The sequence below is a fragment of the Fundulus heteroclitus genome, chromosome 7, assembly GCF_011125445.2.
Source record: "Fundulus heteroclitus isolate FHET01 chromosome 7, MU-UCD_Fhet_4.1, whole genome shotgun sequence".
NCBI classification, from domain to species: Eukaryota; Metazoa; Chordata; class Actinopteri; order Cyprinodontiformes; family Fundulidae; genus Fundulus; species Fundulus heteroclitus.
In genome coordinates, this window is record NC_046367.1 from 23,543,585 (window position 1) to 23,562,341 (window position 18,757).

General features: G+C 42.4%; 1 protein-coding gene across 2 annotated transcripts in view; it reads right to left on the minus strand.

Annotated features, from left to right (window-relative positions):
• Nucleotides 1-14,843: 14,843 nt before the first annotated feature.
• The window catches only part of LOC105938286 (anosmin-1), an 82,711-nt gene continuing 78,797 nt past the window's right edge, over nucleotides 14,844-18,757 (minus strand). For both annotated transcript variants that reach the window (XM_036139223.1, XM_012879967.3), the window contains 4 exons: nucleotides 18,559-18,730; nucleotides 18,074-18,288; nucleotides 17,338-17,479; nucleotides 14,844-16,171 (listed from right to left, as the gene is read on the minus strand). In XM_036139223.1, the coding sequence (XP_035995116.1) occupies nucleotides 16,113-16,171; nucleotides 17,338-17,479; nucleotides 18,074-18,288; nucleotides 18,559-18,730 (588 nt within the window). In that variant the 3' untranslated portion in view covers nucleotides 14,844-16,112. The remainder of the gene's footprint in view (nucleotides 16,172-17,337; nucleotides 17,480-18,073; nucleotides 18,289-18,558; nucleotides 18,731-18,757) is intronic.

Below are 18,757 nucleotides of genomic sequence, written 5' to 3' on the forward strand. Positions count from 1 at the left end.
GTTTAGAGAATTAGCAAATTCATAGCATCACTCCATAAGTCGCTAAGCCGGAAGTCCGACTTTGTGTATTTCTAAGCGAATCAGATGGCAGCAGAAACCATTGCGCTCCCAGTGCATCCTTTAACAGATCCAGTGAACAGATCGGGAGCGACAGAAGTTGACTTTCACCAGGCAGGTACTCAATTTGACATTGTGTTTTTCATGATGAGAGGCAGCTGCCTGCAGCATCAGTGTTCAGCTTCATACCGGCATGAAACGACAAGAACATGGAGGCCTAAATAAGTCCAGATTCAATGTGCACCGCGGGCTGAACCAACATTCCCCTCAGTGTTACAATCAATGGTGCCTGTGATCATCAGGGGTGGAAATGAGCTCTTAGCCTTTGAATACACACACGTGCACACACACACACACACACACACACACACACACACACACACGCATGCATGCATGCACATTGAAATCCTGCAGATTCGTTATATAAACACTGCGGTTTGTGAACCATGTGCTTGTTTTTTTTTTTTTTAGTTTTTTTTTTTTTAGATCCACATCTCTATTTGAAATAAAACAAAAAGAATGTGTCTGTCCTGGTGTTAATTTACGTCGGCAGAAGCATTCGCCTTTGTGGCCACTGATTGCTGATATAGGCTGTTCTTTTACAGTCTAATCAATTTCATGCTCCCTCCACGGAGCACATTTCTAATTCATGATTTATTTGAGATTTTGAATCACTTCCCAGCGCTTTTATTCTGAGCACCAATAAACTTTGATGCCATCTTACCATGAAGCACGCAAACGTTTATCATCTGAGGCATCGAGCACGTCTAGATGCTCAGGAGTTCTTTCATGTCAAATGAAAACACAGCAGACAGATGGTTGCTGTTTTTCTGAAGAGGGCTTTTATATCTCGACCAATCAAGGAGGAGCCCGAGCATGGTTGTGTGATACCAGAGAACCAGGTGTTTGTTTTAATAGAAAATGTGCGCAAGTAAAGTTTGGGGATTTAACAGCCCTTCGGAGATAATTTTCACTTCTTTTCTCTCGTCTGTCTCTCAGTCATTCTGAGAGAAAAGCAGATGCGTTGAGGCGTAAAATTACACCTGTCACAATAGCCTCTTACTGTAATAAACACTTTGCATTGCATATTCTTTTACACGTCTGAGTTAAAGCTGAGACTTGGGAATGTGTTTGAAAGTGTGTGACTCCAAGCTTGCCTGGAGGAAGCTCCGTTCTCCCACGATGACCTCTTTTTTTTAAACATCCTCCGTGTGGATCCGAGCTGAACTCAACCCCCTGACCCCTTCGTTGTCCCCGCGCCCAGGTCCTGCCCTCGCGCTGCCGTCCGCCCTCCTGGGTACGGCCGACCTGTGAACTCTGCCTTGCCTCTGAGGAGCAGCTACCGACCCCCGCAACAAAGACTTCACAGGAAATAAAAAAGAACACAAGACGGAAAGCTTCCCTTCGCTGCTGGCCAAGCCCGGAGGGGTGGGGGGGGACCCGCGCTGTGAAAAGATGACACCAGACCGCGATGACAATTTAAAAGTGTCAGCTGTTGTAGTTTGAGTTCTTACCATTAAACATATAATTAAGAGTTAAGCTACTCTCAGAGTGGCTGAAAAGGTTCTTGCTCCAAACGTCTTTACTTCATTAATTAGGAGGGGGTCGCTCAGGTCAGCATGTGTTTATTCTCAGGAAGGAGCATAAAGGGGATTAGCAGTAATCGGAGGAGATTAAAAACAGCTATTGCCCAGATGGATGGTACATTCCTGCCTGATCTTTTCACATCTGCTGAGAGGGATGTTTGGTTTAAAAAGTGTTGCGCAGATAAGGATTCTTCTGGCGACAGTTTCTTTATGAACACCAACACGCCGGATTTCTTTGTTACCTCTGGTGAAGTCGGTTTATTCACATCTGAAGTTATCTGAACTGCGATTCAAAAGAGAATCTGGAGGCGTCTGACGTTGTCGACGAGGAGTTAGCTTAAATGCAAAGATGAGAACGGATGTTTCATGATTCCAATGATAAGGAATGGAGAACAGAAGAGTCTGGGAGGGAGGTAGAGAAACTGACTGGGAAGGTGGATGAGTGGCATGAGAATCAGGTATGAGTGATTAGAGGAATTCAATTAAAGCGAGGAAAGAAGGTGAGCAGGGAGATTGGGTAAAGCTGACTAATAAACAGGAATGATCAGAGAGGGGAGAAAACAGGAAACAACAAGGATCTTACTGACCAAAAGCTAAGGTGCAATACTAAAATAAGAATCCAAACCCATAAAAAAGGCAGAACACAGTAAAGAACTACACTCAACAAAAATATAAACGCAACACTTTTGGTGTTTCTCTCATTTTTTATGAGATGAACTCAAAGAACTAAAACTTTTTCCATATACACAATATCACCATTTCCCTCAAATATTGTTCACAAACCAGTCTAAATCTGTGATAGTAAACCCTTCTCCTTTGCTGAGATAATCCATCGAACCTCACATGTGTACCATAAAAAATGCTGATTAGACACTGTGATTAGTGCACAGGTGTACCTTAGACTGTCCCACAATAAAAGGCCACTCTGAAAGGTGCAGTTTTGTTTTATTTGTTCTTCGTCCATAACGCCTGCCCATACCATAACCCCACCGCCACCATGGGCCATACGATCCACAACATTGACATCAGAAAACCGCTCACCCACACGACGCCACACACGCTGTCTGCCATCTGCCATGAACTGTGTAAACCGGGATTCATCCGTGAAGAGAACACCTCTCTAACGTGCCAGGCTCCAGTGAATGTGAACATTTGCCCACTCAAGTCAGTTACGACAACGAACTGGAGTCAGGTGGAGACCCCGATGAGGACAACGAACATGCAGATGAGTTTCCCTGAGACGGTTTCTGACAGTTTGTGCAGAAATTTGTTGGTTATGTAAACCGATTGTTCAGCAGCTGTCTTAGCAGTGGCTGGTCTCAGACGATCTTGGAGGTGAACATGCTGGATGAGGTGGTCCTGGGCTGGTGTGGTTAGATGTGGTTGAGAGGCTGTTTGGATGTACTGCCAAATTCTCTGAAACGCCTTTGGAGATGGTTTATGGTAGAAAAATTAACGTTCAAACAAGAGCAACAGCTCTGGTTGACATTCCTGCTGTCAGCATGCCAATTGCACGCTCCCTCAAATCTTGCGGCATCTGTGGTGTGTTGTGCTGTGTGATAAAAACTGCACCTTTCAGAGTGGCCTTTTATTGTGGACAGTCTAAGGCACACCTGTGCACTAATCATGGTGTCTAATCAGGATCTTTATATGGCACACCTGTGAGGTGGGATGGATTATCTCAGCAAAGGAGAAGGGCTCACAATCACAGATTTAGAGAACAATATTTGAGGGAAATGGTGACGTTGTGTATGTGGAAAAAGTTTTAGATCTTTGAGTTCATCTCATAAAAAATGGGAGCAAAACCAAAAGTGTTGCGTTTATATTTTTGTTGAGTGTAAGAAATTCAACTCAAAGAAAGGACCTATGTATGGAACACCCTTAGTTATCCACATCCCAAAAAGATCTAAATAATAAAAAAACAAAAACTAGTATGAACCAAAAAACACCCATGGATGATGACACTAAAGCTCATTGTGCAAAGAAGCATGGTTCATAAAATTGAAAAACAACATAACTGACAAGAGTTTTAATTAGATCTACTGCAAGCCACGCTGCCACAGCAGACCCTTCCTGTTCATATAACCATCTATAATGATTGAGGAAACATAGACACCAAGAGGTCCAACAAATGTCTAAATTCTCTTATGGATTAATAAAGGATTACTGAGCTGAATTAAATTTAACTGGACTAAAACAAATCAAAATGAGAAAAAAACAAAGGTTGCGGTGCGGGTAGTTTAAAACATCTTCTCCTGCCTTCATCAGAAGACATCTTGTACCAAAATGTTGATGATCCGTTTTACTTTGCAACCTTCCATTGTCTTCCACGCATTCATGACCGAGTTGCAGGGGTCCGAAAGCGAAACCTTATCATTCCTTTCCTCATCTCTCCAGCACATTCTGGAGGGGATTCAAAAGTGCTCCCAGGCCACCTCCGGTAGATTCTGTGTCTGCCCTGCGATCCTCTCCTACTGGGATGTGCCCTGACCCAACCCGGCTAACTCCTTTCCGTACAAAGGAGCGGCCAGCTCTGCTTTGAACACCATTCAGATCACAGAGCTTCTCACCCTAGCTCTGAGGGTGAGTTCTATGGCTAATATCCAAGATCTCGTTCTTTCAGTCATGATCCATACCTCGTGACCAGAGGTGACCCTTTAGTTCGTCTAACCATCCTTCTATCCCTAGTGAACAGGACCCCATGATACCTCCTCTTAAAGCAGAGACTGTGAACCTTGGCCTCAGAATTAAAGTAGCTGAATTTCATCCCACCAGCTCCACTACCAGCTGGGAACCACTTAAGTTTTCAAACCAGACCCTCCTCTTCATGACCTTGCCTTTAGAGCCTATGTGCATGAACACCAAAAACAGGATTTGTGATTAGGGGTTGCCTCGCAGAATCCAACCTGCAGAATCTATAGTAATTGCCTACAATGTATTAATGCTGTACTCACTGTGCACTATATTCAACTAAATAACGATTACCAACATTTCAAGAAAGCAGGTCTGATCAATATAGAGGGAGCTTTTGAAGAAGGAATTTCTGAGTACAGAAGTAAAAATGTTTTTCTTCTTTTTTTCTTATTTTGACATAGTGATGTGTTCCTTACCTATCTCAAGGGATGTACCTCAAAGCAGAGTGGAAAAAGGCACAGGGATCGGAGGATGCTGTTGCACTCTAAATGACACTATTGTTTTTCAGAACATGGAGCAAAACTGCTAGCTCCTTTGTTTAGGTTACTATTTTCGATGAAAAAGATTCAACATAGGTTTCTCGGGTTCATTTGTTATCCGCCCAGATCTCCAGATATTTTTAGTCTGACACTCTCTCAGCCACAGCATTGTTGCCAGAAAGGATTTCTAGTCATAATTTACTTTTGGGAAGATTGTGAACATCTATTTAGTCTGAGGGCAGTTTAAAAACAATTTCCAGTTACCGAACTTTTTCAAAAAGACATTTATTGTCATGATTTAGATTTTTGTTTGTTCTGTTTTGGACTTTTCCAGACTTTTCTAGAATCAGCCACTGTCCAATCAACTAAGTCGCCTCAGTCACCAGTCAATTAGCCCAGATCACCTTCACCTGCTGCCAGTAATTAATTCCAACCTCACCTGTTTCCCTGTCCATATTTACCTGCCTCAGCCAACTCATCTTGTCTGGTCTTGTGAGATGTGCCCTTCTTCTACCAGATCCTGTGTGTTCAGCCAGCTGGACTCTCTGATAAAGTTGCCTGTGTCTGTGTGCTGCACAAGTCTGCCTGTTTCCTTGTGAGTTCTAGGCCGCTTGCTCTGCCCGTTGTGGTGGTTCCAAGGTCCACATCGTCTGTTCTGCTCTGTCAATACCTGCATCCTCTGGTCTCCTGCTCATCCCTGCCTGCACCATCAGCCATTATTTAGCCTGTAGCCTGCCTCACCTGCTACTTCTCATCCTCACAATAAACCTTTTTAAAAACGTAACTCGGTGTCCGGCTGAATATCCGGTTCACCAGCAGTAATCATTACATTTAATTAACTCTTCACAAGAAAACGGGACTGCATTATCAGCATAAAGATAGAACTAACATTTGTGTAACAAAGATACAGTGTTGATGTAAATGGTGAACAGAACTGGTCCAAAAACAGAACCTTGAGGAAAACCATTTAAACACCGTTGACACATACATATATTTCACAGATGTAATTTTTCAATATTCAGCTACTTCTGTCCATTTGGCAACTGATGTAGGGGTCGAGAACGGTCAACAGTGTCAAAAGCCTTTTTGAGATGTTTAAGGTGAGAAGCAAAGAGCCAATTGCTGTCTGGAGCAGAAGCCATTTCGTTTAAACTGGGAGTGGCAGCAACAACGATGCCGCATAGGCACTGCAGGTCTTGTTGCTCATGCCAAATTTTTTTCGCTGAAATCAGACTTTACTTTTATTTTTTCTGCATCGTCGTTCATACTAATTGAAAGTGACCGCCATTAAAACTTCTACCTGAACGGTTCAGGGCCCCAAAGTGAACCTCATGCACAGATAACAGAAGACAACGTCACAGTTTACAGAAGTAATGCAATGTGTACTAGAAGAGTTAGATAAAGCTCAGTCAAAAAAAGTAATAGCTGATACCTGAGTATCTATGTCTATATGTTCTGTTCCTCTGTAATGTTTTTCTGTTCATGTACAGCACTTTGAATCGTCTTGTTACTGAAAAGTGCAATAGAAATAAACTTGCCTCGCCTTGCCTTGCCTCTGTGTTAGCATGAAGTTGTTGAGCATTATGGGAGCCGACAATATTAAGATCACATCATAATACTGTGAAGAAAGGTACTGAGAAAACAACACAGCTATTAACCACGGCCATTTGTGGAGCCATGCTACGGCTGTAGAGACGTCTGTGTGGATGTGTGGTGAGAGCCAGGACAGTGACGTAAAAGACGGACAACATGCAAAATGACCGTTCAGACTGCAGATGCTTTGAAAAATATTCAATTTAGGGCACAGATTGGATTTTCTTTTTTCTTTTTGGGGGGAAATGACTGTAAATGTGCTGTTAACATGGATATGGGCAAAAAGAACTGATTTGGGTAGCATTTGTCTGCAGTGTAAACGTAGCCTCAAGCTCTGCAAAATGTTAATTTGTTTATCCACACTCAGATATTAAATGCATTTAATCATCTAATTTTGTTGATGCTGTGTTTTGTTTTGGTCTGACTAGAGCTTTAAATTTGATATAGTGATCTTTGTCAAATATTTTTTTGGTTCTTCACTTTTTTTTCCCACATCTCTGGACAACAGTCAAATACATCTCCACTACAACCAAACTGCAACACTGCAAAAAGGGAACTAAAAGTAAGTAAAAAAAATTTGAAATTGTGGTATTTTTCCTTTATTTGAACAGCTAAATAACACTATTCGCCAATGGGATGAATATATTTACCCCTAAAATAAGATAATTAGATATCCTGCACTTGAAATAAGATGATGGAGATTAATGTTTCTTATTTTAAGTGCAAAACTCTTATTCCATTGGTAAATAGTCTTATTTACCTGCTCAAATCAAGGAAAAATACCACAATTTCAAGAAAATCTTACTTACTTTTAGTTCCCTTTTTGCAGTGAACAGATTCTTATTGGAGAGCTGTTGGACTGGGCTCCGTTTGATTGCACATCAGTGCTTCATAAGCTGGACGGTTTGTGTTATTTGAAAAGCCGAGTATGATAACTGTGCGGTACACATCCTCCTGTCTACACCGAGTCAAAGAAAATGTGGTCCCTGCGGAGGCAGAGAATCAAATGAAATTGTTTGCTACAATAAAAGGCAAAAAAAAAAAAAAAAAAAAGTGTATTATCGGTTGTGTCGTTGGAGGTGGCAGCAGTTTCAAGGCGCCGTCCTGGTAGTGCTGGCTTTTTAATCACATCGCTGACACAGTTGTCGAGCTTTTGCACTTTGTCGGCCTTTAAAGAGCAGAAAAAGAATGCTCTGCTTGTCAACAGCGCTGTAGCTCTTGCGCTTGTATAAATGTGCGGCATGCATGTTCTCGGGTCTGTGCGCGTGCTCTGGTCTTCATTAGGCTTCCACTGAACATCTCTGCGGACTGACACAGAGATCCTTTCATGTGTCCCCTGCCTGGTCCCGCACACCAGAGCCTAACCAGAAACATGCCACTGCCCGGGGCAAGGTCAGATTTCTCACCATGCCACAGCATTAAAGCCGCATTGCTGCTCCTAATGGGGGGGGGGAATACACTCTGGTTATTTTTCATCAATCTCGCAGACGATTTATTCCATCTCATCATGCTGAAGGAGCAGCAGCGAAGGAGGCCATGTGGTAATGATTTCGGAGCGAATGCCCTGCGCTGCTCAATGATCTCACTGACCTGAAACGTGCATGAGAGTGAAATTTGGACTTTTCAAATCATCCAGGTTACGACTGGTGTCATGTCGAAAGAGGAAAGTAAAACACATCCCTTTTTTTTTTTTTTTTCTCCCCATACTTTTAAAGTCAGCCCATCATCGAAAACAGAATTCCAGCCATGCTTTAAAGGAGTATTGTTTCAGCTGCTGTGTCAGGTACAGCACCATGAACATGAAAAGTAGCTTTGGTTAATAAATATCAAAGAACAAATCCCACCACTATGCATGCCTGGAATATATAACGGGGATTTATTATTGTTTTTGTTTTGTTTTTTTCAAATTTCTTATTTGATACTAATATTTGGTTTTCTTGGAGATCTGACATGTGGATTAAGATTTTCTTTTACGTAAAGACTATAGCGCATTAAAGATGTAGCTGCAGCTGCTCGGATAGATGTAGTATTACTGAAGCATTAAACACCGTTCCCTTTTATCTACAGAAGCCTTTAGCTGCTTTCTTCATTGAACTCAAAAAGGTGCATTACCGAAGCTGATTGTTGGGTGATGCATTGCTACACTGAAAAGTGAGTTTTTTGTTTTGATGCATTCAAGGAAGAGGAAACGGTTATTATTCATCTCTGATCTCTGGTACTTGGATAAATGTATCTTTAGTTTTTTTTTGTTTGTTTGCTTTATTTTTGGCTGGAGAGTATAATTTTGACACTGACATTCTGACTTAATATTTAGGACATGGGACCAAATAAATAAACAAAATGGACACAGACATCACTAAACATTTTGTTTTTTTAATAATTATTTGACTACAAGGCAATACTTAAGTTAACCTTTAAGCTTGTTGATCCTGCAAAGCAGAACAACCAAATAAGTTCTCATTATTAGACAGAACTAATGGACACTAACATTGAATTTCTCACCCTTGATCCCAATACACACACAGTATACAGAACTAGGAGTCATCAAAAGAGACACACAACCCGTGGAGGGGTCGGTAAACCGTCACCCCTTGTTCCAGGAGGGGGAGGGGGGGCTCTGCTCCATGGCCATGGGGGGCTTTGACCCAGGCTCTACACTGCTGTGCTGTGAGTGGATGACTGGCTGCCTCTGTAGGCCTCCTGGTTTCCTGGGTCTTGGGGTCTTCTTTGCTCAGTTCTGATCCCCGCAGGAGGGGGATGGCGGTGGTCCTCTGCACCCATCATTGAACTCAATTAATGTAAGACCTACACCACATATTTTGCATGTTCTCCCTGTGTTGTTGTTTTTTTGGCTTTTTTCAGGTGTTTGCAGGTGTCCTATCCCAGTTTCCCCATGCTGGATGTACAAGGATTTTTTTTTTCCTTTCAGGGGTTTATAATTTTTGTCAATATGTTCTCTTTGTCTCTCTGTCCGTTGTCTCCTTTTGGTACTTTGTCCTCTTTCCGTCTTTCTCAGTTTTGGCATCAGTTGGTACACAATAACCTAACAGCAATAAAATAAAGTCATCAAGGGTTGAGCGTCATGGGAGGATTTATAGGTATAAAAGCCTCCCATGGTAAGGCAAATATGTTTTGCATCACTACAGCAGCCAGAGCAACGTTCAGCTTGCCATGAAGCTGGACACAACCAAAAAGGGACAGACATACTTTAAAGATGTGACTGGACTTGATATTTTATGAGATGCACTTCGTTTTCACACGAGTTGACTCACAAGGCACGCTTCTTTGACACGGCTTTGACACGCGGTAACTCGGGAAACAAGGTGACAACAGCTTCAGCAGCCCCTCTTCCTCCCTAGAATAGTCTTTGCTCTCCTTTTCTCTCGGTCCGTTCTCGTTCGCTTTGTTTTTATAATAATCTTCACATGAGCTTTCGCAGGTGAGAGGCAATGAGCTGACCTGTCTTTATGCTCAGCTCCAAATGATTTTCTGTCATAATCAAACCGCCTCTAATGTCGACAGGAAGACGGGTAAATATTTACTGACTCGTGCGATTCAAACGGCTAAGTACACATTGTTTTCTGGGATATGTGTTTGAATTTGAAAGCAATATCCCCTCTCTGACTTGCACAATAGGGAAGCAATGTCATGCAAAACACATAAGCCCCAACAGGCCTTGTATCGCCAGAGACAAAAGCTTCCACACTGACAACAGGCCCATTATTTAGTCGTTGCATTTTCTTCGCCTTTCTTTCATGCCCGCGGAGACTTGGACGTCTTGCAACATGCCTCACAGAAGGCTGGAGGTCCTTTTTTGTTTTGAGGTTTTCACACTTGAGGGACGTGGTATTTTCTGTGTGCACAGAGAAAGAGGCTGGGACAGCCTGAAAAGGGGGAAAAAAGGGCCGGGCTGGCTGACACAAACAGAAAGGAGCCTTTGCTAAACATTTGCCCGGCTTGGTGAAAAAAGGGAGAGAGATTAGCGTGCGCAAACCGAGCGACTAATCTCCGCCAACATAATGGGACTGTACACAAACAACATCCCCGCAGAGCGAGCGGCTGAAGCGCCGGCTGACTGAGGAGGCCCAACGTGTGAGCGCGAGGGCTCAGAGCAATTTGTCAGCGGCGGCGAGATCGGAACATCTGGGCGGATTCATCCTTTTTGAAAACATGCCCCTAAAACAACAAGCATGTGCCCACACAGTTCGCCCAGAACCACGGCGTGACACGGAGCCTAGTGCTGACAGTTTTGTGGTGTTATAACGTACTTCGCACAGGCAGAGTGGATGAGTTTTAAGAATACGGTGTGTCTATACCCTTTAAATGCTCGATTTAGGATTCGTTTTACACTAGAATTGGAGATTTTGATCTAAATGGTGATTACACGGATTTGTGATCCTCCTAAATTTGCAAAACAAAGTGAGCTTTAGGTCATATGGTTCACTGCAGAACCCAAACACCCCACTATTTGAAAAAAAAAAAAAAAAAGCTGGAGATACTTCAACTGTGGACACCAAATATTCCTGGCTTCAGCTTTTGCAAGCCAAATGACTGTAATAAAAGCATCATTTACCGTAAAAATCAGAAATATTCATACCCACGGCCCGAGCTTTGATTACAAGTGAATTCTTATGTGATTAATGTTTCCACTGGAATAATGTTTTTATTTTCAATCGCAGCAATCAAGTGGGTCTTATAATTGCTAACAGTCATAACATTTATTAATAGCTCATTATCTGTGAAGCCAGATTTGGCGTCCTCCCCTGTTACTCTTATCTTGAGTTTTCTCCACAGGATTCAGGTCTGGACTCACGGTCTCCAAAATGTTGATATCACTCTCTATTAATCATTCTTTAGCTGCTTTGGCTGTATGTTTTAGATCATTGTCTTGTTTTTTTTTTTTTTTTTCTTCCTGCAAACTGCCTGATGTGTTTCTGCAGAATCCAAGGCCCAGTTCCAGTTTTCCCCCTTGGCCTCTTGACTTGGCCCCTTTGCTTTGCGTTGCATTCTGCCAAAGAAGGGTATGGTGCCTTTGTTGGGTATCAAGGACTTTTCATTATTTATCACTGCAGCTGGGATAGGAGAGATCCCTTTGGTGGTTAGATGAGCACTGTTTTTTTTTTTTTTTTTTTTTATCCCCAAAAGAACTCGGGATCGCTAAGCATTTTGGATAAATGCAAAAAGGTTGGGTTGGCCTTGCAAAATATCATTTTGAACTTGTTTTATGTTTCATCATCTTACGATGGCAAACTTCAATGTATTTTACTGGGATTCTATCTGATAAGCCAACAGAAAATAGCGTATAATTACGAAGTGGAAGAAAAATGATACAGGGTTGTTGTTTTTTTTTTACTTTCTAGTGTTAAATATGTCAAAGGTGTGGCTGGCCTCGCCTGTCAAGGGAATGGAGAGGGAAATTAGCTCGGGCTATGATCACGTGTATTTACATTGTGCCCATTAATTTGCATCGACCCCCTGACATATCTAACACAAACACCACAATTACAGCTGCAAGTCTTTTGCTGTGCGTTACTGCCAGCTTGGACCATCTACATACTGACAATGTTTGCCCATTTTTATTTGTAAAATAGCTCCAGCTCAGTGAGATTGGATGTTACCATTTATTTTCATGTTTTGCAGCAGAGTCTCCATTGGATTTAGATTTGGGGTTCGATAGGGCCATTGTAACATGAATATGCTTTACCTTAAACCTGTCTTTCGTACCTCTGGCCACATGTTTAAAGGCGTTATCCTGCTGGCTGCTGAACCTGCATCCTAGTCTCAAGTCTTTTCCAGCCTCTAACAGGTTTTCTTCCAGGATTGTCCTTATTTAGCATCAACTCTTTTTAGCTTACCTCTCCCTGCTGAACATTAGAATCCTCACAGCATGATGTTGGCGTTAACTTGTTTCATCACGGAGACGATGTATTAAAAATGATCAATAGCCTTTCAACAATAGTAATTTTACGTTAGGGATGGATTTGTGCAATATAAAACTAATACTCGTCCTCTTGTTAAGAATTATGCGATCACAGAGGCCGGAGCGGCAGAAAGCAGGTAACAGGGACACAGCGGATAACCCATGGATGCCAAGGACTTCACAGATGTGGCATGCATAAACAAATGGACACTTATCTCGGTGCAGAATGGACACGTGGATATCCCTGGAGCCAAGCTCTTTCAGTCTAAAGGTGACACGTATCCCAAAGGCATCATGGGAAGAATCGACCAATCCTAGAGCAGGTTTTGCTGATCTATATAAGCTGATGTAACCAAGAGTTTGGCACTCTCTCGCTTCCAGATCTTAACCTGTCCGCATTGTTTTGTGTATGAGAGTCCAGTACTGAAGCTGTAAACATCCCTCTGCCTTGTTAGACTAAGATTATGTTAAAGTATAGTTTAAAGAACCTGGGAGAACCGCAACAGGGTGCAGTTAATTCACACCATAGTCAAATCCGACCCAAATCTGCCCATAAAAAAGATCTGATTTGGGCCACTTCCATATGTGGTACTAAATCAGATACGTATCGGATAGTTTTCCAATCGTCTGCAGTCTGAACGGTCATGTCGCATTTCATCGTCTTATGTCCCTGTCCTAGCTCTCGCTACACAGCCACGCAGATTTGTCTAAAGCAGTAGCAGTCCTGGCTCCACAGAAAACCACTGGGAATACCTTTACTGTTTTCTTCTAACCCATCTTCTTCTTGTAGCTTAGTAAGTTTAATATCTATATAGCACATTTACAACAACCCCAGCTGACCAAAGTGCTTCACACCAATCACAGGTAGATGAAAGACCACATCTTGTGTATGGCGTGGTCTTAATATCGTCAGCTCTTATTGCTCAACAACTTCAGGTCCTATGGTTCAGAGAGGAGTCAGATGGCAGTCGCATTTAATTAGTAGTATGAACAACAAGGCAAAAAATTATAATAAAAGTCCGATTACAGCAAAATATTGGAATGGAAGATCAAGACCAGCACTGTGAACGTGGCCTAAGTGGACAGCCATGTCTTGGTGGGTTAGCAGCTGCGCCAAAACCCTTACATGTTTGGATGACAAACTGAAAAGCGTAGTGAGGTCTTCAAAGCTTGAACAATAGGTTTAATATCCAAACTTTTCTTTAAACTTCTACCCAGGTTTCTCCCTGACCTGCCTGCTTTTTTTTTTGATTGGTCTTTTTGATGCTGTTTGTTCACCATTTCCCTGTAACAAACCTCTGAGGCCTTCAAAGAGCAGTAGGATTAACGCTGGGATGAAATTACTAACAACAGAACCCTGTTTTTAACTTGAATAAAAGTATTTGGCTGAACTGGACTTTTTCTTTAGGGGCCTCACAGTAAGGGGAAGGTCAAAACAAGCTTAAGAAACATTTATTGCCTTCCACTTCACAATTGTGTGCTACTTTGTGTAGATCTATCACATATACCCCATAAAACACGTACATCTGAAGCTGCAACGTGTGGAGAAAGAAAAAAAAAAAGGTCCAGTGAGTGTGAATAATTTTGAACTTTGCTGTATTCTAGCCCAGTTTTCACCTACCAGCAAAGTGGGCTAGTCTAGTGGTGAAACAGGAGGACTAAAACTGGAAAATCTACAGAGAAAATAAGCCATGGATGATATTTCACCAGTAATCACAGATATACAGCCCAAAGAAGTTAGAGGTATATCATTGGAGAACAATAACATCCTATACAAGTATGTTATAAATGGAAGCTTCCAGTCAAAGAGTGGTCAAGTCTCAAAGCAGTTTTGCAAAAAAGGGCTCCAAGGAAAGTTTCTCCAAAGATTGCCAAAATAATTATGTCTCCATATTTAAAGAGTAAATTGTTTTCATTGACATCTCTGACACGATAGCTTCCCCTGTTGTCACATATTTCCTCTCCAGCCAGAGGACTCCTTTTAACAAATCCTTGTCTCTACAGACCCCTGCCAAGACTGTTTAAAAACTATTTGACATGGACTGCATTTAGGTCCCAAATATGTGTATCATACCACATTAAAATCTCCACACGTATTTACTTACACTTGGCCCGACTCTCACGGCGACACTCCTGCGTGGATTTTTTATTTTTTTTATTTTTTGTGTAAACATTCCCACTTCTCATTTTATGAGGGTGAAAAGCTGCAGAGCAGAGGAGGTATTTATCGGTTCTCAAACACACGAGGCCCTTTCAGAGGCCGAGCATTATGTTGACGAACGCCCGGCCTCAGCGACGGTAAATCCACCAGATGACCTGTTTATTTGGACGCGTACGAGCGTGTGTCTCGGGGTCCTGGACCGATCTGCGAATATCCTGCACGCAGAGCCTGCCACGATGCTCTCTGCAGCCAAAACAAGCAGCTGTGGCTTCCAAGCGGCCGAGAGCTGGGAGTACAAGCGGGAGCGTTGGGGCTCTCGAAAGCGGATTCAATGAAACCAGCAGCGACAGGGAACAGGTTAGGAGTCATTTTTATTACTTAGCAGTTTGTACAGGTTCTAGCATGGAAAAATAACATGTAACATAAGACTGTATTTACAAATCCTTTTTTACAAAATGTCTTTACAAGATATTTTTTTTTGTCCACTTTTTTTTAATCCATTTTAAAAATCTGAGACTACGACACAAAAAAAATAAATCCACACACATTCACACACATCAAAAAGCAAACGTTGTAATAACACACATAAATAAATATAGACATTCACCGACTGCTCCAAGACAAATATTTGTACAGCCAAGAAACATGTACAATTCATCTCCACACGTTATAATTTCATTAATAAACGTGACATATTACTTCCAATATAATTATTTGTTATTCTGTTAATGAAATATTGCTAACATATTGAAAAGGGGTAACACAGACTATTTCATGCCAACAGGATGCTAACAGTTGTCATGCAAAAGAAAAAAAAAAAAAAACATTACGAGCTTTCAATTTGAAGCAGGTAATTAATTTACAGCTCAAAAAAAAAAAATCAAATGGACTACATGCAACATACTACATGAAATACTCTGGGTTAGACAATAAGGACTTTAGTTACATTATCCACCAGTACAGACTGCATGTCTAAGCGCCTCTTTAATGGGTAAACGCAAAATAAATAGATGAAGTTCTACTTTTTCTTTCTTCATAGACAAGCCCTTCCCTACCATCCAGTTCGCTTCGGGCAAATTCCCAAATAAACGGTTGGTTTCAACCGCATGTTCACCAAATCCAATCAAATATCTTATTTTATTTATTGTTTTTGTAGTGCTCGATGACAGCTGGATCCAAAACTAATTTAGAAGTTATTGGATCTTATTTGAACAGGAATTTCATCACTTCCTTTTTTAGTCATGGGTGAGCTGGGATGAGGAGGGTGTGGCTGTGCTCTGAACGGCACAGAATGGGAAACCTTGTAGTTTAACTTTATACTTTACACACACAAACCCCTCCGGTGACATCTAAGTGAAGAGAAAGCGAGGGAGAGAGAGAGGAGAGAGAGAGGAGAGAGAGGGTAAAAAGGAGCTGATGCGTTGTGGAGCCTGGAAAAGATAAACCCATGTTTCATGAGTTGAGGGAGTGTGGAGGGGTCAGCGGGGGAGGGGATGGTCCACTTCATGGTCCGGTGCGCTGAGTTTCTGTTAGGTTTCCACACATTCCTTCCCTGGCTGACGGGAACAGAGAGTCACAGGTACTTCTCCCCGATCGGGTTGGGTTTGCCTTGATGTGCAAACTCAGTGTTTCTCAAATGATGGCTTCTGGTGATGAGAGTGGTGCTGCCGGAGTCTAGGTCCTTAGAAAACACACATATTCACATATATGTCAGTTACCTTTTCAAGTTAGAGCTATTTTTGCCATGAAATCAGAATGTGGTGGTGGGGTCTGATAGACTCAGCAACATGGTATCCTTTTCATAAGCAAGGAGGTAGCAAAAATGCTAGTAGCTATAGAGGACAGAAATAAAAACCAAGAAAACATACTATCTAAGTATTGCTTCTACACAACCCAGTGCTACAAGATCTTATAACAGTAGCAGCTTAAAATCAGAGCTGCACCCAAAGAAAATGTGTTTAGTGACAGTAATTGGATGGGTGATGGGTTTGACCGGTCCTGACCAATCAGTTACTCTAACATCAAATATAATTTTTCTGAATCGATGAATCCACCATGACTACATGCTATGAAGGGTATTATCAGTGATGACAACACTCTTCGGTGTAAATGCTGTTACCGAGTGAAGAGGACTCAAAGTTAGGGATGTTCAGGATAAGTCTGGTGTTTAAAAATGAGGTCAGAGAAAGTACAGAGGAGTAAATGGTAAATGGCTTGTACTTGCATAGCGCTTTAACTAGTCCAATGAGCGCTTTACACTACAGTCAGTCATTCACGCACACATTCACACCCTGACGGTGGTGAGATGTGTTAGTAGCCACAGCTGCTCAGAGGCAGACTGACAGAAGCAAGGCTGCCATACATTGGCGCCACTGGACCCTGACCACCACCAGCAGGTAATTCGGGTGAAGCGTCTTGCCCAAGGATACAACGACAGAGACGGTCGGAGGCGGGGATCGAATCGGCAACCCGACGATTGCAGGACAAACTCCCTAACTCCTGCACCACTGTTGTGAGAAGCTAATTAAAAGACATGTCGAGACATTTGTGCACTTCATTCAGGCTGTGGGAGAGAGTGTGGCTTTTTGCAGATAACAGTAAGGTTGACTGGCGTACAGCCATCTTTAACAGCGCCGACACTGAGCTAGCATGCTTAGCCATATAAAGTAAATAAGTGTAAAGAAGAGTCGGTTTTATTTTGTAACCTTACTAGCAAACAAAAAAAATTACATATTTGAAATTAGCCATAAAAGGAAATCAAGAGTAAAATGCATTAGATGCATAAATAGTCATCAAATGAAACTCAAATTGTGTTGATGTATGACAGCCTGGCTGACAGGAACTTACGGTGTTGTGCCACCGGTTGTATTATGGGCGTCTGGAAGGTCTTGACAGTGGCGGGTCCCTCTCCTCCAGACGTTATGACCTGCACCTCCAGCCTGTAGTAGGTAGACGGTCGCAAGTTGGACACAACAAGCAGGTTGTGATCCTGCGAAAGGCAAGGAGAACAAGTTATTAACTTAGACACAACAATCATTCCCTATGAATCTGACAGCGCTTTAATTCAAGCTGTAAAACAGAGATTTATGGTTGGTTTTGCCGAAGCTGGAGACAAAAACAAAGCCTTTGTTTTCATAAGGCTGCCGCCAGCGTGACAAAGTGTGCAGTAGGTGGTTTTATTTATAGCCATGCTCAGGAGGCTGGGAGGTGCAGATAGGCAGAATGTGTTGTTGATGAAGCAGATTATGTCAAAGAGTGGCTGTTTAAGAGCCCGACCAGAGGATAAAAAGAGGACGACGTGAAGGCAGATGAAGAGGTACGAGAGGAAAACCATATGCCTGTCTTCACGGCAACGCCTTATCACAGGATTCATGCAGAGTCTACAGAACATTATCTGAAAACCACTGCCACCTCTGACAGATGCTCTAAACTTTAAGGCGGACGATAGAAGGTCTGTTCCAAATACAGAGCATCGATTTCTGAATATGTATGACAAAGTAAGACCTGCTGCGGCATATGAGAAGCTACTAAAATAAGCAAAGGGGGTGAAGGGAAAACTTGTTCCACCAGGTTTAAAACGTACTGGAGGCAGGATCTGCGACTGGGATATGATGCTGTTGGGCAGACTGTTTTGCCGGCTCTCGGTGTTGATCTCCGCCCAGGTGACCTGGAAGCCTGTGATCCGCTGGTGAGGAGCCACCCTGGACACGCGCCACAGGAAGCTGCCCGTTATGTTTCCGTCATTCATGGAGAAGGAGGCCGTCAGATTTTCTGGCTTAGCCAGGACCTTTGGAAGCGCTGTAGATGGAAAGAGAAAAGTGACGGCAATAAATGGAAATGAAAAAAACTCCCATTCATTCCAGGCTAGACACAGTCTTTTCGTTCCTTTAAATCCACATCATTTGCCAAGAAAATTCTTAAGATGTTGACTTGTTCTTTTAACCCTGTATAGATTTTCTCCATCATTATGCTGATACCACAACACACAAAGGTATCTGATTACTGTGTCTCTGCTAATGTGGATTGATTTTAAAATGCCCTTCACATGTCAGACAGCTAAATCCTCACCTCCCTCCCCCGGGCATGGGATGTGTTTGTGGGTCTTGCTCCGGATGGTAGCACAGGACGGGGTGAAGAAGGTGATGCTCTCGTCCTTGGAGCGCCTCTTGGACTTCAGCAAATGAACGGTGACTTTGTACTTGCAGGAGAACAGCAGACCTGGGAGGTTGATGTAGTTTTCCTGAGCAAAGAAACAGGTTTTTTTTTT